This window comes from Symphalangus syndactylus, chromosome 2, assembly GCF_028878055.3.
Source record: "Symphalangus syndactylus isolate Jambi chromosome 2, NHGRI_mSymSyn1-v2.1_pri, whole genome shotgun sequence".
NCBI lineage: Eukaryota > Metazoa > Chordata > Mammalia > Primates > Hylobatidae > Symphalangus > Symphalangus syndactylus.
Window position 1 is genome coordinate 39891206 of NC_072424.2, and position 26013 is coordinate 39917218.

The 26013-nt window shown below is 38.6% G+C and overlaps 1 protein-coding gene across 3 annotated transcripts in view; it reads left to right on the forward strand.

Moving 5' to 3' along the window:
• Positions 1 to 26013, forward strand: part of HPSE2 (heparanase 2 (inactive)) — a 772172-nt gene that overhangs the window by 499040 nt on the left and 247119 nt on the right. For all 3 annotated transcript variants that reach the window (XM_055252704.2, XM_055252710.2, XM_055252697.2), the window contains one exon: positions 20608 to 20655. In XM_055252704.2, coding sequence (XP_055108679.1) covers positions 20608 to 20655 — 48 coding nt within the window. The remainder of the gene's footprint in view (positions 1 to 20607; positions 20656 to 26013) is intronic.

Below are 26013 nucleotides of genomic sequence, written 5' to 3' on the forward strand. Positions count from 1 at the left end.
GGTAAAATGCCATCAAACAGCATTGAATGCTACAGAGAAGTCTTCCATGAAAGGAAGAATCACTTAATGTGGCAAACGTCACTGTTGTTTTATTTTAAGAAATTGCCACAGCCATCCCACCCTTCAGTAATCACCACCTTGATCAGTCAGCAGCCATCCATATCAAGGCAAGACCCTCTATCAGCAAAAAGATTATGACTCACTGAAGGCTCAGATGATCGTTAGCATTTTTAGCAATAAAGTATTTTGAATTAAGGTATATACATTGTTCTTTTAGACATAATGCTGTTGCATACCTAATAGACTATGGTATAGTGTAAACATGACTCTTATATGTACTGAAAAACCAAATAATTTGTGTGACTCTCTTTATTGTAATATTCACTTTATTGCAGTGGTCTGGAACTGAACCTGCAATATCTCTGTGGTATGCCTGTAGAGAGCCAAAGATCACAAGACACAAAAAAGAAATCAGTAGCATGAAAGATAAAAACCAAGATAAATTAATTAAACAATTGACCCAAGAAGAATTATAATTCAAGATCCGGTGCTTTAAAAATAAAAATCTGTAATTGGTTTCCTTATAATGATATAGAAATATATGGTATTTATGGAGTAAAAACACATTTCTATGAAAAAGCTACGAATCAGTACAAAAAGATCATTTTGAAACTAAATATATTCTTGCTGAAATTTTCTAATAAAGTTTAAGGAGTGATTTCTTAGATACAACACTAAAGGCAAATGTGATAAAATATATCAATGATAAGTTGGACTTTACCAAAACTAAGAACTTTTGTGTATCAAATGACACCATCAAGAATGTGAACAGATAACATGCAGAATAGGAGAAAATATTTGCAAGTCATATATCTGATAAGAGAATGGTATCCAGAATGTATATAAAGAATTCTTACAACTCAACAATGAAAAGACAAATTACCTAACTAAAATATGGACAGAAAGAATTTGAGTGGACATATTTCCCAAGTTATACAAATGGCCAATAAGCACATGAATAGATACTTAACATTGTTAGTTGTTAGGGAAATGCAAATCAAAACTGCAGCGAGATACCACCTCACATCCACTAAAATAGTTATAATCAAAAAGACATACAATAACAAGTATTGGAGAAGATGTAGAAAAATTGGAACCCTTATACAGTGCTAATGGGAACATAATATGTTTCAGCTGCTTTGGAAAACAGTCTGGCAATTACTGAAAATGTTAAATGTAGTTCACATAAGACTAAGCACTTCCTAAGAGAAATAAGAATGTATATCCACACAAAAACTTGTACACAAATATTCATAGCAGTAGTATTCATAATAGCTAAAAAATAGAAACAATCCAAATGTTCATCACTTGATTAATAGATAGGGAAAATGTGGTATATCCATACAATTAAATATTATTAGACAATGAAAAGAAACGAAGCACCAATACATGTTACAACATGGATAAACCTTAAAAATATTATGGTCACTGAAGGAAGCCAGTCACAAAAGGGCATACATTGTATGGTTCCTTTTATATTACATGTCACAAATCAATAGAAACAAAACATAGTTTAGTAGTTGCCTGGGGCTGGTGAAGATTGTGGGAAATGAGGAGTGTCTGTAATGGATACAGGGTTTCTCTTTGGAATGATGAAATATTCTAGAATTAGATTGTTAATGGTTGCACAACACTTAAAATGTAATAAAAACTATTGAATCGAACACTTCTCTGAGTGAATTGTATGATATGTAAATTATATTTCCAAAAAGAGTTTAAGAGTCTAATAAAATATTTAGAAGATAAAAGATAAAGCTCCTATACACAGAGCTTTATACAGAGACAGAGAAATATTACTGATATAGAGAATCAATTAAGGATATCCAACAGCTGGCTTATAGGAGAGCCAGATCCCAAAACAAGAAAGAGAAGTATGGTTACAGAAAGAATGAAAACTTTACCAACCTTGACAATATAAAAGTACAGGGACAGTTGATAGAAATAGAAGGTAGAAATGAAGAGAAAAAATACCATATGTGAAGGGTGATATCCTTATATAATATATGGTGATTCAGAAAATATTGTCTAAACTATTAGAATAATAAATAGAGAGGTAAAGGAGAGGGGACCCAGTAAACCAAGGACATGGAATTTGCTTGACTCTTGGTTAGAATGACTTATGGCAGCACTTTCTTAAATATGCTCTGGAGAATATTACTTCTACAGGATATTAATATTATGTGGAGGAAAAAAAAATAAAATGTTCCATGGTCAAGTAAGCTTGAGAAGTGCTGGGATATATATTTACTGAAACACTTACCTGTGCTTTTAATATATTAGTTTACATTCGGAATCTCCAAGAAGGGGATTTGGCATGCAGAGTTTTCTGAATTTTTTTGACCACAGCGTCTTACTTTCAGAGACCATCTTGAGGGATTAATGTTCCACTAACATGTTTGGATCACATTGACTTCGAAAATGCATTCTGGATTCAGTGGGTGATGGCAGTAAAGGAAACATTCAAAAAAGAATTACAATTTGGAGAATTCAGAGAACCTGGATTGCCTCAATACCCTCATTACTACTCTACTTGTGTGCATCTTGTCCCCCTCCTATCTGTTCACTCAGTTGCCAGAAAAATCATTTACAGACCTAGTTCATATGATGTCAGTCACTTGCTAAAGACACTTTAATGACTTTTCATTGCTCTTAGAATAAAATGTAATCTCTTTACCATGGCCTGCAGGGCTCTACAATGAATGAGCTAGCCTCTATCCAGATCTTCATTTTTATGTTCTACCACATTCTCTTTTTCTTACCTCACTCAGTCCTTACGGGCCTGGTTATGTGCTAAGGTAGTACCATGCTCGAGCAGTCTCCTCCCCACGTGGCTGGTTTCTTCTCATCCATCGGAATGCTTCCTTGAGTCATCTAGCGAAGTAATTATCTATCTAAACTAACAGGGTATAGATAGGTATACTTTGTAACTATATATTTATTGTTTGTTTGCTTGTCCTTTATAGATTATAAATTCTATGAGGGCAAGAAGTATGTTGTATTTACTATTGTATATACAGTGCTAGCAACAAGCCTAGTACATAGTAGGTACTCCAGTTTGTTGAATGAGTGAAGAATGAAGAATGGAAGTTAAACCAACATTCTACAGAGTTGCTAGTGGAATATTCTAACCTGAACCTGTGTTAGAATGGAAAGCTAGGCAGAGTTTTCTGCTCCTATCGTGGCTCAGAGAGCTGTGGGAAGCATTTAAATTTGAGCAAAGGAGATAGAAGCAGGACAAAACTAGGAAGCAAATAATGGTCTTTGCCATCATGGCAGACCACATGATATACGCTATATGTTCAATAAAGCAGAAATAGAAAAATTGCCATTTTATATCCAGATTTCTGTCTTTAGTTGTGTCTAATCACCAACACTTCCACAAAGTGCCTAATCCTGATTTATTGATTCCATATTTTCCTCAAAGCATGGGTAGGTATGAAGGCTGTATAAGTGGATGAGAATGGAAATTTTACTGTATTCCTATACACAGACTTCCATTGCGGCTTTTATGGGCCCAAGGCACTTTTGATTTAATGAGTCCCTTCCTTAAAGACATATTAAAAATTATATTTACACTCCATTGATATAAAGACATATAACAATTTTTTTCAACCTTAAACTTGTTTTTTTTTCTTCTAATTTTAACAAAAAAAAAAAAGTGGTCTATAAAAGTGTTGTGGTTCCCAGGCAGTGTGCCTACTGTGCCTAATGGACAAGTCAGTCCTGCCTGTACATGCCAAGAAGGGAATTCAAATAGAGACAAAGGTAATTTTGGATATTTAATTGCTATGATATCCACTTGAGACATCAGTCTCCTCATAGGTGGATAGTAATAAGTTATTTAAGATGTCCCTTTCATGTTTAACTTTCATGAGTTCTGTGATAGTTTAGCACATGACAGACAAGTTCCTGATTTATTTTCTAATACATAACAGTAGCCTTCTGTTTTCTCTAATAGTGAATCAATATAGCAGGATGGTGAAGAGCCTACACTTTGGAACTAGATGAGACCTGGATTATTGATTACCTGAATTGTTTTCGTTGTTGTTTTTGTTGTTGTTGTTGCTGTTTTGACACAAGGTCTCACCCTGTCACCCAGGCTGGAGTACAGTGGTACACACATAGCTCACTGCAGCCTCTAACTTCTGGGCTCAAGCAATCCTCCTGCCTCAGCCTTCCAAATTGCTAGAATTACATGTGTAAGCCACCATGCCTGGCCATGTGTGAATGACTTTGAGCCAGATACTTCAAGTCTCTGGGTCATCTGGAGCCTCAATTGTTAACAACAGATATATTTGCAAGATGAAAAGGCAGGTTTCAGTCTAATAGCCTTTTTGCATGTGACTCAATGTAGCTTTCTAAGCAGTTCAGAGAATTGAGTGAGGAAAGGAACTAGAAAGATTATCTACAATAACATGTCAGTATAATGAGGGTAATCACGGCTCTCTTTCCTGTCTAAAAACCTGCTTATACCACTTTCTTGTTTGGAGCAGGAAGATGCACAGCTGGGTACAATCTGGTGCACAGAGTAATTATCACGATGTTATTCCTAATAATTGTTCTGTTTTATTTCAGCTATGAAACAGTTTTATGACTTGACCAAATTACAGGAGGAGAGAAGATAACAATATATTACTCTTAGTTTATAAGATGAAAATTTCCATCTCTCCACCTCTAGAGAGACCAAAGCTGTTCAGTGCTCATTAACAGGAAAGTCCTGTATACTGCAAAGGTCTGCTCCCTAGCTGAGAATTGTGTTAATGACCAGTTACTTCTAAACTTGCTTTCGTTTACTTTTATTTTGTTCCTGAAAAGGCCTTCTTTGCTGATTGAGAAAGCAGACTACTCCTTTACCCAAACTCAAGCTTTTGAGTTACTGTCATTATAATGGAGGATGTTTCTCTCTGTCTCTAATACCAAAGAAGTCAATCTGTCGAGCATTGAAGATGGAGGCTGCAGTCCTGAAACATAGACTTCAATTTGACACTTTACTAGTCAGATGGTCTTGAGAAATATTCTTCCTCACTTTCTTACTTTCCAGTTTTTCCTCTCTTCCCTCTTCTTCTTTCCCTCACAACCCTGCTTTCCCCTCCAAGAATGCTCTCCCCTTATAGGTGCTGCTAAGATCAGAATTTGTCAGAAGTGCGGTCCATGGTCCTCCTGCATTAGAAGCACCTAGAGGGATTGCTAAGCATGCAGCATGATTCTTAGGCTCCAGCTCAGACCTCCTGAAGCAGATGTGTGGGGATGTGAGCCAGATATTGGCATTTTTTTTTTTATTATACTTTAGGGTTTTAGGGTACATGTGCACAATGTGCAGGTTTGTTACATATGTATCCATGTGCCATGTTGATTTCCTGCACCCATTAACTCGTCATTTAGCATTAGGTGTATCTCCTAATGCTGTCCCTCCCCCTCAAAGAATTCTTTACACACTAATGTATGAGAACTACTACCCTGTAATATAGGCAAAGCAAGTTTTATTATCTTTATTTTACAGATCAAAGAATGTAGGTGCACAAATATTAAATGATTTACAAAGCTCAAAAACCAGAACCAAGAAGAGGAAACTGACATTTATGGAGTGCCAACAGTGTACCAGGCACTACCTTTGTTTCTCGTTTTCTTGTTAATTCTCACAACACTTTTGGGAAATAGGTTCTGTTCTTTCCATATGACATGGATCAAGGAGGTTAGACAACTTACCCAAGGTCACATGGCTAATGAACTGTGGAGCCAGGTCACAAATCAGATAAGTGTCTGACTCTGGGGCCCATTCTCTTGCTATTCAGTGATGCTATTTTTCTGAATCTTCATCTTTCAATTAAGCTAAATAGTCTAGCATACAAAATAAAACACAGTTCTTCTCCACCTCAGTTCCTCAGTGTTCACACTTACAGTCAGGTTTATAGCAGGGCTTGAGCTCCAAAAGAAAAAGTTTGCTTTTTCATGTGAAATCCATAACAAAATCTTGATGCATTTTCCTCCTTCTCACCAGGCTCTACAGCCAGGTCAAATCATTTCAGGTTATTAGAGCCTCCTTTGCCTGAATCCAAGTCTTTACAACTTCCTCAGCAGCATTTTGGACTGTCAAGGAGTTGTGTATCATGATCTTCTAACCAGCACCTTCCAACTCCAGCCAGAGCCTTCCAGATTTCTTTCATCATCTTTTCTCATCATCCCCCATTTCCCTGTCTTTTTCTTCTTTCCAATCAAGCAAATCTATTTGGTCCTCCTATATGTGTTATTCTCTCACATCTGCCTCTGTCTTTTTCCAGACATTGTCCTATAGCCTCCCATCTCTCAACCCTTCACTGGCAGCAAATAGGCTTCATCTTGGGGGCCAGTTTCAGTAAACAGGGCCTGGCACTCTATCTTGAGAAAAACTCTTAGGCCAATTGTGAGATAAATGAGGGATTATTGAGCTCTCTTACCATAGGCTCAGCAAAAAGGAACGACACCACATGTAGTACAAATTTGCCAACTCTGCATGGTTATAACAAGGGCTTTAGAATCAGAATTGGGTTTGAATCCCAGCTCTGCAATTAACTGCCTGTGTGATCTTGAGCACAGTTTCTTATCTAGAAAATGAGACTAATAATACCAACCTTATAGAGTTGTAAAATATATAATCTTCTTACCAAATGCCTGTCAATCGGCAAATGGTAATTAACTTACTTTTTCCTTTCTTCATTCAGGATTCTCCTTAAATTAAACTGCCAGGAAGTAACTTTTATCAACAAGATGGATTGGTCAAAGAGTCTCACCCATCTTAATTCCTGTATATTTAAGGCTCTATAAACCTATCAAACTAAGGGAAACATAAGCTCCAAGGGAAGCCTAAATAGAGATCTGCACTAGCCATTAAAGTCAACAAACATATAACTATATACTATTTATTGGTCTACTGCCAATGTGATATTATTAATATACATAAATAGGGATGGGGAGAGGAGAGGCAAGGAGTGAGTAAGGGAGAAAGAAATGGAGGACTGAAGGTGAGGGAGAGAAAGGGAAAGGGAGAAAGAGAGAGAGAGGTCAATATTTCATTTCTTCTATGTAGCACCCAGTCTAGCTCAACATATAATTAACCATGAAAAAGTAAGTGGCTTTGGACCAAATGAAAGATGCCCCAAAATATTGTTTATCTAGAGTTCAGCCTGGTTTACTATAACTCAGGATGAATTATTTTCTCACAAGCTTTCCCTGGGCTTTTGTGTAGAACGGCTGTCACATCTTATTTGTGTTAGTTAACATAACCAAAAATTCTCTTTGTGGACAGGAAAGATCAGGCTGCTATGCTCTTATTAAAGTATGTACTCAGTTAGATATCCAGTTCCTGGTGAAGGATTTATCCCCTTTCCTGGGAGCAAAATTCAGAAATCAGATTTTAGGGTTGCAATCTGTGATCCAGAAGTAGAAATCAAACCCCAAAGACCATGAGTAAAGATGGGCCTTATTATAATAGAGAGTTGTGATATGCCCTGGGAGAGAAGGCTCAACAATATTTCAGATACGTCATATGTGCAGGTGGATAACAAAGGAAAGAAATTCTCCCAGATTTGGAGTCCCCTGTGGGGGGGGAAGGAACTCTCACAATGAAAGGAGATATTTTGTTCTTTTCTATAGTAGCAGAATGGCCCTGATGGGAAGGCCCCCAAATACTGAAATGTCTGCCTGACACTGGCCAATTTCATTAGATACAGGCCCTGTCCTCTTCCCTCTCTTATACTTCTCTGTGTGACTGGAGATCAGCATGAGAGCAAAGACCCCTTGTCCTCTGAGATCATAGTCCCCATTTCTGTCACCATAATTCAGCCATGGAAGCATCCAACCTTGGAAAACCAAGATCTTCCACTCTTGTCAGTATTCACAGCCTGAGTCATCATTAACTTGTACCTTCATAGACCTAAATCTAGGGATTAGAATGGAAGTGAATGGTAGAAAGTCCTTGGATAATACCAGACCCTAAACAGAATTTCACTCTCCCAGTGGAATTTCACTCCTGACAGCACTATTCCATGTGCATGTTATTCCACCTCTAATATTACTGTTGCTGAGCATTTTGCAGCTGTGTTGAAGTTGTTCATTTATGTGGTTTGGGCCAGTTTCCGAGAAACAGGCAGAACTAGAGAGCAGAACAATCTATCAATGTTAGATTTGAACAAAGAAAATAATGATCTTTTAGGAATTGTCCTCCACAGTGTCAATACAGATATAAAAATGGAGTATAGGAATGGTATAGATTTCTGCATATAAGATATAGAAAGCCTAATGTTCAGGGAAGGTTCATGGGGGCAGGGAGAATACTCCAAACTCATTGACTGTACTATCTGTTCTTCAGAATTGTATCTAATTATTTTTCTTCATGTGTTATTTCTGTGGTTGGCTTTCCTTTTCTAGTTTTTAAAAAATATAAATATTATTCGAAGACTTCTGCAAACAGAATAGTTGTCCTATTTTAGATGAGGTCTTTCTAAAAAGAGAAGGATGTGTTTGGTCATCTTGCTAGGATTTGGAAATGCATATTTTGTTTGACATTGTTTGCAAATTTGATTTTTTCCTCCTCAAACTAAGTGTAGAAATGCTTCCATATGGTTGAAGTTGATCTCATCATTTTGTTAGAAAGGAAAAAGGAAAAAATGTAGCTTACAGCAATTTTTGCATGAGCACATACTTAATAATGGTGTTTCCTCAAAGTTAGCTAAAACAACTTTTCTACTGCTTCAATATACCACTAAGGTTAAAAAGATAATATAATTTGTCTAAAAATATTAAATTGTGATTGAAATTTTTTTTTTTTTTTGAGACGGAGTCTCACTCTGTCACCCAGGCTGGAGTGCAGTGGCGCCATCTCGGCTCACTGCAAGCTCTGCCTCCTGGATTCATGCCATTCTTCTGTCTCAGCCTCTCAAATAGCTGGGACTACAGGCACCCGCCACCACGCCCAGCTAATTTTTTGTATTTTTAGTAGAGACAGGGTTTCACAGTGTTAGCGAGGATAGTCTCGATCTCCTGACCTCGTGATCTGCCCGCCTCAGCCTCCCAAAGTACTGGGATTACAGGCGTGAGCCACTGTGCCCGGCCTGAAATTTTCTAAATATAAGGAAACTAAGCTACGTTTTAATATTTTGATTTCTTATACAGAATGTTAGGTGAGGATCTGACTTTAAATTTTTTCCCAAGTAGACAACAAATCACGTAGCACATTTCAAAATGCTTCAGTTTTTCACATACTGAATTCCTTTTTATGTAATAAATTCTTGTATAGTTTTTTAAATTTTATTCCATAGATCTCCTTACTAAATCTTGAATGTTTTAATCATCACAAATTTCCTGATAATATATGGTAGGTCCAATAAATGCTCCTTCATTATTCCAATTTTTCAAAATTTTCTTGGCTTCTTCCAGATGAGTGTTAGAATGGTTTTGTAAAGCTTCAAAAATATCTGCTGGGATTTTTTTTATTTGAATTTAGTTAAGCCTATAAATTGGTTTAAGAAGAATAATTAATTTTCCTCTGTAGGATCATGGTAGCTCTTTTTCTATATCTGATTTTAAAATATTTTTCTGTAAACTATATACTATTCTACTTATGGGCTCAGGATATTTCCTATTTAATTATAAATATTATGGATTTTCTTTGAGATGTATGGTGCAGATGTGGAGAAAATACAATAACGGTACTTTAAATATCACTAACATTTAAATAATAGTTTTCTCATTTTTTAGATAATGTTCCTTTAGTTAATAGAACATTATATGAGGACTTAATTCTCACATATAGCAGAGAAAACTATTCAGTGCATATGAGGATCTCCTGATTATAGTGTCATGAAGGACCACTTTCCAATTTTCAACATGCCAAATTAGAAATGTTCTGAATTGCCTATCCAGAGACTTTTAGCCAAGTAGGGCATTAATGATTTATTTGGTCCTAATTTTCTTACAAATACAGGGCTGTTAATATCAATGACTAGTACTTCAAGTTATTTGAGGCATATTCAGAAGGATTGGAATATATTTACCACCAGTGGCATTGAAAGTCCTCTCCTGGGTCTCATCTTGGACAATAGCATTCATTATTGCAATTAAAATTTTGGCATTCCCCTCTTTCTCTTGAGCACACCAACAGTGTTTCTAAAGTGGGCCTTTTTTTTTTCATTCCTACATTTCAAAGCCTCTCATGTCTCTGTAGTAATCTCTTGCCAGCTTATCTTCACCAGTATCTTTCATTTCAGTATTTAGCCAGATCCTAAAATGCAAATCTGATCCTGAGAATCCCTTGTGTGTGTTTAAAGATGGAATAAATTCAATAAACATACGTGGAGGACGAGCTGGCTATATTTTACAATATTATGTTGGGTGCTAATCTTACAAAGGTAAATAGGACCTGGACTTGTACCTTGTTGTTAAGGGTAAGGGCCAGACTTACAAAGGCAACACAGGGCAGCTCCTAGTGATCTGACCAGCCTGACCTCCTGCCATTCCCTTACTTGTTCCCTGACATCTAGCCATACTAGACTTCTGTGAACAGCTCATTTTGACTCTTCCTTGTTTTGCTCATGCTATTCTTTGCCTGGGCTGCTCCTCCTGGCAAAATCCTACCCTTCTTTCAATCTCATATTCAACACTGTAGACAATATGAAGGTTTTCTTATCTGTATTCCTTCTTCTAACACCATAAGGCAGACCTAACCACTCGTCTTAACTGAGGTCCTCTTACTGTACTCCTGGTACAAACTAACAATCTGTTACAGCACACAGAAACTTTGGTATGTCCTTGTCCACATTTCTGTCTCCTGGGCTTCATTGTGGTTGTCTTGTAGCAGAGGCCCTGAGCCAGTCACCTTTTGATACCTGCATTCAGCACATTGTCTTACAATAAGCATTGAAGGGCTCAAGTCTGTGAGAGGAAGCTAACAAGCAAAGAAGGTGCTCCAGCTTTTTCGTTTTTCTAATCAATATGGTAGTGTTTTCTCAAAGCAAAAATTCAGCTAAGTTTTTGTATCTTGGAGTTTACTATACTTCCTAGCCTCAGTGAAAACAGCTTGGAGGCAGCATAAGATACTGGAAAGATGGTCGGATTTGGAATCAGAACCTGAGTTTAGCCTGCACTAACTACATGAATTTGAGCAAGTCTCATAATCTCACAACCTCCTCCACTGAAATACAGAAATATCTACCTTACTGGATTGTTTTGAGGACTATGGGAAGCTATACATATAAGAAACTGAAAAGCATTTTATGACAAAGCTCTATTAATGTCAGTATTGTTTTCATTATGGTTATTTGTATATGATTATAAAACAGTTTTACATAAAATATTTCTTTTGTTTTGAATTTTACTTTAAGTTCCAGGATACAAGTGCAGGACATGCAGGTTTGTTACATAGGTCTACGTGTGTCATGGTGGCATGCTGCACCTATCAAACCCATCATCTAGGTTTTAAGCCCAGCATACATTAGCTATTTATGCTAATGCTCTCCCTCCCCTCGCTCCCCAACCCTGCGACTGGACCCAGTGTGTGTTGCTCCCTTCCCTGTGTCCATGTGTTCTCATTGTTCAACTCCTACTTATGAGTGAGAACATGCAGTGTTTGGTTTTCTGTTCCTGTGTTAGTTTGCTGAGGATAATGGCTTCCAGCTTCACCATGTCACTGCAAAGGACATGATTTCATTCCTTTTAAGGCTGCATATTATTCCATGGTGTGTCTGTACCACATTATCTTTATTTAGTCTATCATTAATGGGCATTTGGGTTGGTTCCATGTCTTTGCTGTTGTAAATAGTGCTACAGTAAACATACATGTGCGGCCGGGCGCGGTGGCTCACGCTTGTAATCCCAGCACTTTGGGAGGCCGAGGCGGGCGGATCACGAGGTCAGGAGATCGAGACTACAGTGAAACCTTGTCTCTACTAAGAATACAAAAAAAAAAATTAGCCGGGCGTAGTGGCGGGCGCCTGTAGTCCCAGCTACTTGGAGAGGCTGAGGCAGGAGAATGGCGTGAACCCGGGAGGCAGAGCTTGCAGTGAGCCGAGATTGCGCCACTGTACTCCAGCCTGGGCGACAGAGCGAGACTCCGTCTCAAAAAAAAAAAAAAAAAAAAAAAAAAAAAAAAAAAAAAAAACAAAAAAAAAAAACATACATGTGCATATGTCTTTATAGTAGAATTATTTATATTCCTTGGGGTGTGTACCCAGTAATGGGATGGCTAGGTCAAATGGTATTTCTGGTTCTAGATCCTTGAGGAATTGCCACCCTGTCTTCCACAATGGTTGAACTAATTTACATTCCCACCAACAGTGTAAAAGCATTCCTATGTCTCCACAGCCTCTCCAGCATCTATTGTTTCTTGACTTTTTAAATAATTGCCATTCTGACTGATGTGAGATGGTATCTCATTGTGGTTTTGATTTGCATTTCTCTAATGATCAATAATGTTGAGCTTTTTTTCATATATTTGTTCACCACATAAATGTCTTCTTTTGAGAAGTGTCTGTTCATATCCTTTGCGCAGTTTTTATGGGGTTGTTTTTTCCTTGTAAATTTGTTTAACTTCCTTGTAGATTCTGGATATTAGACCTTTGTTACATGGGTAGATTGCAAAACTTTTCTCCCATTCTGTAGGTTGCCTGTTTGCTCTGATTGTAGTTTCTTTTGCTGGGCAGAAGCTCTTTAGTTTAATTAGATCCCATTTGTCAATTTTGTCTTTGGTTGCAGTTGCTTTTGGCATTTTCATCATGAAGTCTTTGCCCATGCCTATGTCCTGAATGATATTGCCTAGGTTTTCTTCTAGGGTTCTTATGGTTTGGGGTTTTACATTTAAGTCTTTAATCCATCTTGAGTTAATGTTTGTATAAGATGTAAGGAAGAGGTCAAGTTTCAGTTTTCTGCATATGGCTAGCCAGTTTTCCCAGCACAATATATTAAATAGGGAATCCTTTCTCCATTGTTTGTTTTGTCCAGTTTGTCGAAGATCACATGGTTGTAGATGTGTGGTGTTATATCTGAGGTCTCTGTTCTGTTCCATTGGTCTTTATGTCTGTTTTGGGACAAGTATCATGCTGTTTGAAATACTGTAGCCTTGTAGTATAGTTTGAAGTCAGGTAGCATGATGCCTCCAGCTTCGTTCTTTTTGCTTAGGGGATTGTCTTGGCTATCTGGGCTTTTTTTTTTTTTTTTTTTGGTTCCGTATGAAATTTAAAGTAGTTTTCTCTAACTCTGTGAAAAATGTCAATGGTAGTTTCATGGGAATATCATTGAATCTGCAAATTACTTTGGGCAGTGTGGCCATTTTCATAGTATTGATTCTTCCTATCCATGAGGATGGAATGTTTTTCCATTTGTTTGTGTCCTCTGATTTTCTTGAGCAGTGGTTTGTAGTTCTCCTTGAAGAGGTCCTTCACATCCCTTGTTAGCTGTATCCCTAGGTATTTTATTCTCTTTGTAGCAATTGCAAATAGGAGTTCATTCATGATTTGGCTGTTTGTCTATTGATGTATAGGAATGCTTGTGATTTTTGCAATTTAATTTTGTCTCCTGAGATTTTGCTGAAGTTGTTTATCAGCTTAAGGAGTTTTGGGGCTGAGATGATGGGGTTTTCTAAATACAGAATCATGTCATCTGCAAACAGAGACTGCTTGACTTCCTCTCTTCCTATTTGAATACTCTTTATTTCTTTCTCTTGTCTGATTGTCTGTCCAGAACTTCCAATACTATGTTGAATAGGAGTGGTGAGAGAGGGCATCCTTGTCTTACCAGTTTTCAAAGGCAATGCTTCCAGCTTTTGCCCATTCAGTATGATATTGGCTGTAGGTTTGTCATACATAGCTCATTATTTTGAGATATGTTCCATCAATACCTATTTTATTGAGAGTTTCTAACATGAAGAGATGTTGATTTTTATCAAAGGGGTTTTCTGCATCTATTGAGATTATCATGTGATTTTTGTCAGTGGTTCTGTTTATGTGATGGATTATGTTTATTGACTTGCATATGTTGAACCAGCCCTGCATCCCGGGGATGAAGCCGACTTGATCATGGTGGATAAGTTTCTTGATGTGCTGCTGGATTTAGTTTGCCAGCATTTTATTGAGGATTTTTGCATCGATATTGGCCTGAAGTTTTCTTTTTTTGTTGTGTCTCTGCCAGGTTCTGGTATCAGGATGATGCTGGCCTCATAAAATGAGCTAGGGAGGAGTCCCTCCTTTTCAATTGTTTGGGATAGTTTCAGAAGGGCTGGTAACAGCTCTTCTTTGTACCTCTGGTAGAATTCAGCTGTGAATCTGTCTGGTCCTAGGCCTTTTTTGGTTGGTAGGCTATTAATTACTGCCTAAATTTCAGTACTTGCTATTGGTTTATTCAGGGATTCAACTTCTTCCTGGTTTAGTCTTGGGGGGGTATATGTGTCCGGGAATGTATCCACTTCTAGATTTTCAAGTTTGTTTGTGTAGCAGTGTTTATAGCATTTTCTGATGGTAGTTTGTATTTCTGTGGGGTAAGTGGTGATATCTCCGTTATCATTTTTTATTGTGTCTGTTTGATTCTTCTCTCTTTTCTTCTTTATTAGTCTAGTTAGCAGTCTATCTATTTTGTTAATTTTTTCTAAAAACCAGCTCCTGGATTCATTGATTTTTTTCTTGAAGGGTTTTTCATGCATCTATCTCCTTCAGTTCTGCTCTGATCTTAGTTATTTCTTGTCTTCTGCTAGCTTTTGGATTTGTTTGCTCTTGCTTCTCTAGCTCTTTTAACTGTGATGTTAGGGTTTTGATTTGACATCTTTCCAGCTTTCTGATGTTGGCATTTAGTGCTATAAATTTCTCTCTGCTCTAGCTGCGTCCCAGAGATTCTGGTATGTTGTCTCGTCTCTTTGTTCTCATTGGTTTCAAAGAACTTTTTTTTTTTTTAAGTTTGACTTCACTTTTGACTTTTTATTTTATTTTATTATTATACTTTAAGTTTTAGGGTACATGTGCACAATGTGCAGGTTTGTTACTTATGTATACATGTGCCATGTTGGTGTGCTGTACCCATTAACTCGTCATTTAGCATTAGGTATATCTCCAAATGCTATCCCTCCTTCTTCCTTAATTTCATTATTTACTCAGGAGTCATTCAGGAGCAGGTTGTTCAAATTCCAAGTGGTTGTGTGATTTCTGAGTGAGTTTCTTAATCCTGAGTTCTAATTTGATTGCACTGTGGTCTGAGAGACTGTTACGATTTCCATTCTTTTGCATTTGCTAAGAAGTGTTTTACTTCTAATTGTGTGGTTGATTTTAGAATAAGTGCCATGTGGTTGACTTGGGGTGGAGAGTTCTGTACATGTCTATTAGGGCCACTTGATCCAGAGCTGAGTTTAAGTCCTGAATATCCTTGTTAATTTTCTGTCTCGTTCATCTTTCTAATATTAACAGTGGGGTGTTAAAGTCTCCCACTATTATTGTGTGGGAGTCTAAGTCTCTTTATAGGTCTCTAAGAACTTGTATTATGAATCTGGGTGCTTCTGTATCGGGTGCATTTATATTTAGGATAGTTAGCTCTTCTTGTTGAATTGATTCCTTTACCATTATGTAATGCCCTTCTTTGTCTTTTTTGATCTCTGTTGGTTTAAAGTCTGTTTCGTTAGAGACTAGGATTGCAATCCCTGCTTTTTTTTTGCATTCCATTTGCTTGGTAAATATTCCTCCATCCCTTTATTTTGAGCCTATGTGTGTCTTTGCACATGAGATGGGCCTCCTGAACACAGCACACCGATGGGTCTTGACTCTTTATCCAATTTGACAGCCTGTGTCTTTTATTGGGGCATTTAGCCCATTTACATTTAAGGTTAATATTGTTTTGTGTAAATTTGATCCTGCCATCATGATGCTATCTGGTTATTTTGCACACTTGTTGATGCAGCTTCTTTATAGTGTCATTGGTCTTTATATTTTGATATGTTTTTGCAGTGGCTGGTACTGGTTTTTTCCTTTACATATTTAGTGCTTCCTTTAGGAGCTCTTGCAAGGCAGGCTGGTGGTGACAAAATCCCTCAGCGTTTGCTTGTCTGGAAATGATTTTATTTCTCCTTCATTTATGAAGCTTAGTTTGGCTGGATTTGAAATTCTGGGTTTAAAACTATTTTCTTTAAGAATGTTGAATATTGGCGCCACTCTCTTCTGGCTTGTAGGGTTTCTGCTGAGAGGACCACTGTGAGTCTGATTGTAGTCCCTTTGCAGGTGACCTGGCCTTTCTCTCTGGCTGCCCTTAACATTCTTTCCTTCATTTTGACCTTGGGGAATCTGAAGAGTATGTGTCTTGGGGTTGATCTTCTCATAGATTATCTTAGTGGGGTTCTCTGTATTTCCTGAATTTGAATGTTGGCCTGTCTTGCTAGGTTGGGGAAGTTTTCCTGGATGGTATCCTGAAGTGTGTTTTCCAACTTGGTTTCATTTTCCCCGTCTCTTTCAGGTACTCCAATCAGTCATATGTTCAGTCTTTTTACATAGTCCCATATTTCCCAGAGGTTTTGTTCATTCCTTTTCATTCTTTTTTCTCTATTCTTGTCTGCAGGCCTTATTTCAGCAAGATGGTCTTCAAACTCTGATATCCTTTCTTCCACTTGGTTGATTTGGCTATTGATGCTTGTGTATGCTTCACAACGTTCTCATGCTGTGTTTTTCAGTTCCTTCAAGTTATTTATGTTCCTCTCTAAACTGTTTATGGTAGTTAGCAGCTCCTGTACCCTTTAATCAAGATTCTTAGCTTCTTTGCACTGGGTTAGAACATGCTCCTTGAGCTCAGCGGAGTTTGTTATTACCCACCTTCTGAAGCCTACTTCTGTCAATTCATCTATCGCATCCTCTGTCCAGTTCTGTGCCCTTGCTGGAGAGGCACTGTGATCATTTAGAGGAGAAGAGGCACTCTGGCCTTTTGGGTTTCCAGTGTTTTTTTTCACTGATTCTTCCTCATCTTCATGAGTTTGTCTGCTATCGATCTTTGAGGCTGCTGACCCTTGGACGGGGTTTTTGTGGGGACATTTTTTTGTTGATGCTGTTGTTTTTGCTTTCTGTTTGTTTGTTTTTCTTGCAGTGGTCAGGTCCCTCTTCTGTAGGGCTGCTGCGGTTCACTGGGGGTTCAGTTCAGGCCCTGTTCATCTGGTTCACTCCCACACCTGGAGATGTCACTTGAGAAAGCTGGAGAACAGCAAAGATGGGTGCCTGCTTCTTCTTCTGGGATCTCTGACCTCAAGGGGCACTGACCTGATGCCAGTAGAAACACTCCTGTATAGGGTGTCTGATAACCCCTGTTGGAGGGTCTCACCCCAGTGGGTGGCAGGGGGTACAGGACATGTTTAATGAAGCACTTTGACTGAGGGGGTGTGCTTCACTTGGGGGGAAACCCACTTGTCTGGGCTGCCAGGATTCCTCAGAACTAGCAGGAGGAAAGACTAAGTCTGCTGATCCGTGCAGACTGTGGCCACCCCTCCCCCTAGGTGCTCAGGCCCAGGGAGATCAGAGTTCTGTCCCTGACTCCCCGGCTAAAGTTGTTGGAGTTCCTGCAGAGAGGCCCTATACAGTGAGGAGGGATGAGTCAAGGTCAGGCCTGAAGAGGCACTCTGTCAGCAGTCTGCCACAGCCCCTGTGTTGGGCTGCGGGGGATACCTCTTGAGACCAAGCCGTCCATCATCCCTGGCTCCAGCAGGGGAAAAGCACAGCCTGGAGCTATAGAGATGGCTGCCGCCCTTCCCCCACCATGGGAGCTTAGTGTGTTAGGCAGCTATGGGTCCCAGAGTTGGCTGTCGCCCCTCACCTAAGGAGCTCAAACAGCTTAGGCAGCAGGGAGCCACAGCTGTGGTGCTGGTCACCCCTCCTTCTGGGAGCTCAGCAGGCTTAAGCAGACTCTAGCTTAGTGGCTGTTGAGAATCTATGCAGCTCCATGGTTGGGACACTCGCCCCAGTGGTGTGGGCTCATAAGTGGGATCTTCCAATCCATGGGTTACACAGTTCCATGGAAAAAGCACATTTTCCCAGGCTGGGTAGCACACTCACTGACTGCCTTTCCTGACTGAGGATCGGGGCTCCCCTGCCCTGTGTGGCTCTCAGGTGGGCTGCAGCACCACACTGCTCTTCTTTCCTCTCTGTGAGTCACGCCAGCTGTCTAGTCAGTTCTGATGACAGAAACTGAATACCTTGGTTGTTGGTACAGGATTGGCTCGCTGTTATGGTTTTTTTGTTGTTGTTCTTGGGAGCCTCCGATCATCTCTGCTTCTAGTTGGCCATCTTGCCCTGTTCCTACATAAAATATTTCTATTTCAGAGATTTTAGAAATTATTTTGGAGGAGTAAATTCCATGTAAACATTTGTTTTTACATTTCTTTCTTTGAAATGACATTTGTGTCTAAGATTGTCTAGGTTTTTTAATTTTTGGAATATCTGAGAAGGAGGTACAAAATTTCATCTCTTCCTCTTTATTCGTGGGCCATCCTACTTCTAAGATTATTATCAGATCTTCCCTGCTTAGAGTGGCAAAGATGGCAGGGATAATATTTTGAATATTAATCTGTTTTCTTTCTCCTTGTATTTTTCCATTTTCCTTCTATCCATTCAAGAGCTGGTTGTGTGCCTATGACAGGATAGCACGTGACAGGAGGAAAAGGTAAATACCTCACGAGTCTTTCTGGCTTTTGAATTCCAGAAGAGGAATTTTAGAGGCATAGGGCCAGAAATAGTGAGGAGATTGGAGCTACTCTCCCAAACTCAAAAGAGATTGTCCTGGGCTGGGGAAAGGAGATGAGATAAAGAGGAAGAGAAATCCATGGGCTTCAAAAGCAGAGGATATCTGTGCCATGCTTCCCAGTGACTGCTGCTAGGAGGGGTGGTATGACTCCATCAAAAATTGGCTATTTGGAGTGTTAGGAGATGTACTTCTCTAGGCAATAGTGAAGCTGGTAATCTATATAATGGAATTGACAATATCCACCTTACCAAGCAAGGCATTTTTAAGGATTGTAAGAAATAACATGTGAATGGCTGGCACTCAGTAGGTACGTAGTAAATGTTACATTCCCTCCAGCCTACGTTGACATTTTGGCCCTGCTCATCAAACCAGTTCTACTCCTTGATCATTCCCATGTGTCATTTTCTACTTTCTTGCTTGAGGACTGCTGAATGGTACTGGAGAAAGAAAGGCAAAACCATTCAGCCAAAGGCCAAGCCAGGGCTTCTGTGGCCTTCTCATCCTCCTCCTCCTCTTCCTTCTCTCTTTCTTCCCCCTTTCTCAGACCCATCCTGTCCTTCCCCTTCTTCTTTTCTTCTCATTTTATAAACTTCACTTTAATGCTAACCAACAGTCCTGGCATCCAGCCCTATGTTTCTCTTATGTACTCCTCCAGAGAGACTCAATTCTCTTCTGCTGTCACAGCAAATCAGACCCTCTGTTTAGGCAACACAGAGCAACCCACACAGCATGAGCAACATGCATCTGCCTTGCAAGATTATGCTGGGGTAAAGTAGAGATAGGGCCTTCTAGACAAAACACTGTCTTTCTCCCTGGAGGAAGAATTCTTCAGTTAAGAAGTACTATTAAAGATTGCTTCTCCCTCTGAAGAAAAGTTCCCCACCAGAGTCTCCGGATTAAAAGGAGTATCTTAAAGAGCTGAGATACTCCTTTTGGTTTCCTGTGCCTGGGTAATGTCTCCCTCAACTAGTAGTTATAACTATGATAGCACATAGCCTCAGAACATGTGGATAGGGAAAAGGAGGTAGGTAATTGAGTTATTCACAGACATGCAATTTATGAGAGACCCTGTGTCATCTTTGGGCCCCCAGATGCATCCTCTTGGCCTATTGATTTCCCTGGAACTTCCAGAAACACAGAAGGTGGGGAACTGCTAGCAAGGTTTTGATGTGTGCTTAACTGCATGGAACCAAGTCTGGTTTACCTTTTGAGCTGAGCATGATTGTCAGATAACACTCAGTACTCTACTTAGCTGCTCCCAAAGTAGATGATAGATTTCTCTTTGTGCTGCTCAACTTTCTACACTGAGACAGGTGTGGCAGCCCCTCATTGGGGCATATTTGATGGTGCTTTTTACTTGTATAAATAAATTGGGTTTTCCCATGCTCGCTGTAGGAAAGCCTGAAGTTTTTCAAAGGCATCTTTTGTGCTCTCATCCTTGGGAAATATTACTGTTTGTTTCCTAGCAGAGATTGGAGTCCTTAGAGAATAGGAAATGGGACAGACAAGTTTTGGTTATGAGGAAATTGATGTGGGAGCCATCAGGCGTGGGCTTGGGAAGACAGATGTAGATAGAATGCCTTACTGGGATTTTGATTTCCAGATGGTGACGGATGTGTGGGGAGCGGGAAGTATGGTTACTTTCACTTTCTGTATAGTTTGACCTCCAATAGCTGTGTCTAGGCCATGATTGTGGCTATGGAGGATCCTCTCAGAAAGCATACCTGCTTAGGGATTGGTCTAATCTGTCTCAGTTTATTTCCTTTTGATTTAGGGGATGTGGTTTAATCTAAGTTGTAATGTCTTTTTTCTTTCTATTCCTTACAGATTCATGAAGGTGGCAGGAAGTACAGTAGATGCAGTTACCTGGCAACAGTAGGTATTCACCATTTTTGCTCTTACTTATTATCAGCTGCTGTGAAATGAAAAATAATTAGTTGTCACCAAGTTCATAGCTGACATTTAATAAGCTATCCTCCAGGAAAAAACTTAAAAGTAACTCCAAAGTTGTTTTTATGGCACATACTGTCTCATAGTACTATAATTTTGTTTGGTTGTTTTCAGAAAATTTTAAGAAAACAATTGACGCATTTTGGAGATTTCAGCTATTATGTACCCTTTTAAATTAATCTGTCATCAGTGAACAGGTAATGGGGATCTGAGCATGCCACTGTTTTCCCATAGGATTTCCTTTGGGAATAAATTTCCTTGTATAAGAGAGGAAATAATTTTAATTGCTCAATATATCATGGGAAAATAGAAACACTTTGTTATATTAATGTCAGTGGTCTTAATTATTGCCAAGCGAGTCTCTAAAATGAAGCAGCTTTTTTTTTAAAAAAAGAGTATCAGGATGAAGCAGCTTCAAGAAAGGGAATAAACTCCAACATTGCAGGAAGAATCTTACAATGGAAAAGACCTGTTACCGCAGGATAATGAAAAATATAATTATCTGATAAATAAATTTAAATATTCTATAAGTTCCCTTAGGGCATTTGTACCAGAAGCTCCAGCCCTTAACAGTCAATGTCTCACTAATTGTATACTGGAATCCTGTTCTTCTTTTCTCTGAGAAATCTATTTCACAATATCTTCTAAATCATCTCTTGTCTAATGTGGTGCTCTCAACTTAGACTGTGCTTTTCCTCTGGGCCCTCAGAGGCCTTGGCAATGGCCATCTTTCTCAGTTACTCTAACCCTTCCTGCCTAGCATATGTACTCCTCTTGTCTATCCTCTGTTTGAAGTGGGTCACACTATCCACTGTGGATTCATTACAGATGTGAAAGAAAATGAAGTGCATTAAATCTTTATTAAAGATTGCTTCTCCCTCTGAAGAAAAGTTCCCCACCTAAAGTGTTTTTGTTTGCCGGCAATCAATAACTTCAATCGTAATGGGAAATATTTTAGTCTACGTTTATACTCTTAAGTTCCCTAAAAAACAAGTTCCAAATGTTTTCAGAAATTCTTATTCTTCTTCAGTTTGTTTTTTTTTTTTTTTAAAGATGGAGTCTCGCTCTGTCACCCAGGCTGGAGTGCAGTGGTGCGATCTCGGCTCACTGCAAGCTCTGCCTCCTGGGTTCACGCCATTCTCCTGTCTCAGCCTCCCAAGTAGCTGGGACTACAGGTGCCCACCACCACGCCCGGCTAATTTTTTGTATTTTTTAGTAGAGACGGGGTTTCACCATGTTAGCCAGGATGGTCTTGATCTCCTGACCTCGTGATCCACCTGCCTCGGCCTCCCAAAGTGCTGGGATTACAGGCATGAGCCACCGCGCCCGGCCTTCAGTTTGTTTTTGTGAGTCATGGATTGAGTAAGCTGGAGGATCTTGTCATTCCCTTGCTTGAAAACCCATGATGTCTCTCCTTTGCACTTGGACCAAAAGCCAAACTCTCCACACTGGCCTTTTGTGTTTGGCCTCTGCTACTTTCTGATTTCATCTGGTGCCACTCTGCCTTTATTCTGTCCCAGCTCACTAGTGATCTTTCAGTTCTTTCAGGTCCATGTGCATATCTGCCTCTGGATCTCTGTATATGCTAGTCCTTCTGCCTGAAATGCTGTTCTCCCTACTCTTCGTGTGGCCAGCTCCTTTTCATCTTTTAAGTCTCACCTTACATGTCATTTCCTAGAGAGGCCTTCCCTGATGATCCTATCCAAAAACAGGTCCCCCATTTCATTCTTTTTCTTAGTTCTTTTTTAATAGCACTTATAATAATTTATAATTACTTTTTTCCTTATGACTTGTTTTTGTAATTTGTTTTTCTCTTCTACCATAATGGCACTTATTCAATTCACCAAGTACTTATTTAGACAATAGTTTATTAGGCATTTACTATGTGGAAAAAATAACAATGACAACAACAACAGTGACAATAAAAATAACAATGTACCAGGGACTGTTCTTAAACTTTATATGCCCTATTGTATCTGATCCTCACAACAACCAAATGAGTTAGGGACTATTTTTCTCTCTATTTTACTATAACTTAGAGGAAATTATAGAAAATCCAAAGATTACACAGAAAGTGGAAAATGTTGGACTTAAAGTTGTGTCTGTCTCACTCCAAGGGTTATTGTCTTAACTACTATTGCTTTGATAACAAGATAATGTCCCTTTACCTGAAACTCTGTTCAGTGTCCTCACCAAAAAGGCTATCTGGATAATGTAGCATAAAGGCTGAACCTTTAAGAATTTATAGGATTTGGGGAGAAAGATAATGATATCAGCATAAAAAAATTATTGGCTAAGAATGTATGGCTTTAATTATTATGGCTGACAGGGAGGGATAAGAGAAAGCTTTTCTTTTCTATTCAAGTACTCTTCCTGGCACAAATGGAATGAAATGAGCACAGTATTATTTTTATGATGCAAAAAATACATTTTTAATAAATACATTTTGTTTATTGACTACTTAAAAAATATTGGCCATGTCTCCAGATAAATATCACTGTTTGCAACTACTCCAAAAATACCCTGAAAAGAAAGCAGGGGGTTGTATTTCTTTTGGCTCCAGGATCAGCATTCATTAGAGGACAAATACCACCTGGAATCTACAATTTATCCTTTCCAGCCATAGTTTTCAGTCAAGACTTGGAAAAGTCATGGAAGAATCCCAGGCAACTCTGGCCAGGAGGACTTCATGAAAATTAAAGCAAAATGCCACATTTCTTCAATCCTGAGAAATATTGAAGTGAAGATGTCCTAATAATGTAAAGAAATTGAGGGACATTGTTAGAAAAAAAAGGGTGGGGGAGACTAACATAGAATTTTTCATTTGTCACTATATATAGATGGCCAGAAGAATTAATTCAGTATTGGGATGTTGAGCTTGGAGCTTGAACAGCCCAAATTCTGAGTCTGAAGTCATGAATAAACAGATCTCTGTAGTTTGACTATTTTATTTGGAAGCATATTCTTGGGTTTGCTATATTTTGAGGACCAAAATATATGACTTAATAATTGGTCCTGCCCACCAACCCATTTAGAAAACCCAGAATAAGTTATTAAGATGAAAGTATAATTACAAGTATAGTGGAGTAGCTTGTATCATAATAACCCTTATAGAGAAAGCAATGATAAAATATACAGTATTAAAAAAAGAAGCACTGGAATATGACCAAAAAAGGCAGAAACCAAACAAAAGTATTCAACTTTTGAAAGAAGTGAACAGTGCTACATGAGATCTACTTTTATTTGACTTCTTCACTGTAGTTATTATTATTTATTTATTTATTTATTTATTTATTTATTTATTTATTTTGAGATGGAGTCTCGCTCTGTCACCCAGGCTGGAGTGCAATGGCACGATCTCGGCTCACTGCAAGCTCCGCCTCCCAGTTCATGCCATTCTCCTGCCTCAGCCACCCGAGTAGCTGGGACTACAGGTGCCCACCACCACTCCAGGCTAATTTTTTGTATTTTTATTAGAGACGGGGTTTCATCATGTTAGCCAGGATGGTCTTGATCTCCTGACCTCATGATCCAACCGCCTTGGCCTCCCAAAGTGCTGGGATTACAGGCATGAGCCACCGCACCCAGCCTTCACTGTAGTTATTTAACAATTCATGCATCAGGAGGTAACTAGAACTCAAACAGAAATGCATGCTCATTTTGGCTTGAAGTGTCAAGGAGAAGGAGTCAGAGGCTGGATATTGAGGGTGGAAATCTCAAAAAGAGGGAACTTCAAGGTAAAAATACAAAATATGCATATAAACTTCCCTCAAATCTTTCTCTGATCCCTGAAATGTATATATTCATGAGACATTCCAAGGAGCCTAGTGAAAAGAAACAGATGGAAGTCTGAAAAAGTTGAACAGAGATTTCAGCTGCCGTTTGTCACATGAGAGACAGAGGTTGGAATTTGAATGTCACAAATTTAGAAGGACTTGATAAACACCTTGTTTTTATCCAGTGAAATCTAAAAGAGTTATGCCTTAGGTGTAAAGTCTGTCTCAAGACTAAGGATTTGCTCTAAGACTCAAGTATAACCAAAACAGACTTGTCCAAAAAAAGCATAAACTAATGTCTTCATAAGAACAAGAAGATCAGTCATTCATTCAACTTCCTGCTAGATTCAAAATCAGCATTCTTCTATCTCTATAGTATATCATCCACACTTTGCTATATACAATAAAAAAATTACCAGACATTCAAAGAAACAGGAAAATATGACCGTGATGATGAGGATAAGCAATAAATAGAAACCTTGAGATGACCCAGGTATTAGAATTAGCTGACAAGGATTTTAAAGAAGCTCTTATAACTCATATTATATATTCATAGAGTTATGGGGAAAATATCCATATTGAGAAATATTCTCCTGGAGAAATATCAGCAGTGAAATGGAAACTATAAAAAAGAACCAAATGGAATTCTTGAAGTAAAAAGAAGAGTATCTGAAATGGAAACTCATTGGATGGGCTTGTCAAGAGATTGGAAACCACAGAAGAAAGAGTAAACTTGCATACTGAGCAATAGAAATTATACAACTTAAAGAAGAGAAAGGAAAAAGTGGAAAAAAATGAACAAAGTGTCAGTGACCTCATTGCCAATACCAAATAGCCTAACATATGCACAATTAGAGTTCAGACGAATAGGAAAAAGAAAATGTGGCAGAAATTTTTTTTTAAATCAAAGCTGAACTTCTCCCAATTTTGGTGGAAAATATTAATTTACAGATTCAAGAAGCTAGGTAAACCTTAAGATGGAGAAATACAAAGAAAATTATATCTGGGCACATTATACTCAAACTGCTGAGAACAAAAATAATGTAAAAATCTTTAAAGCATTCAGACAAAAATAACACTTCATATATAGGGAAAATGATGACTTATTTGACATCAGAAACAATGGAGGACAGAATACAACAGAACAATATTCTTAAAGTGATAAAGAAAAAAATGTAAAGCCAGAATTCTATATCTAGCAAAAATATTCTTCAAAAATGAAAATTAAATAAAGACGTTTTTTATCAAGGAGACCAGGCACAGTGGCTCATGCCTGTAATCCCAACACTTTGGGAGGCTGAGACAGGTGGATCCCCTGAGGTCAGGAGTTCAAGACCAGCCTGATAAACATGGTGAAACCCTGTCTCTACTAAAAAATCCAAATATCAGCCGGGCTGGTGGCAAGTACCTGTAATCCCAGCCACTCAGGAGGCTGAGGCAGGAGAATCACTTGAACCCGAGAGGCGGAGGTTGCGGTTAGCTGAGATAGTGTCATTGCACTCTAGCC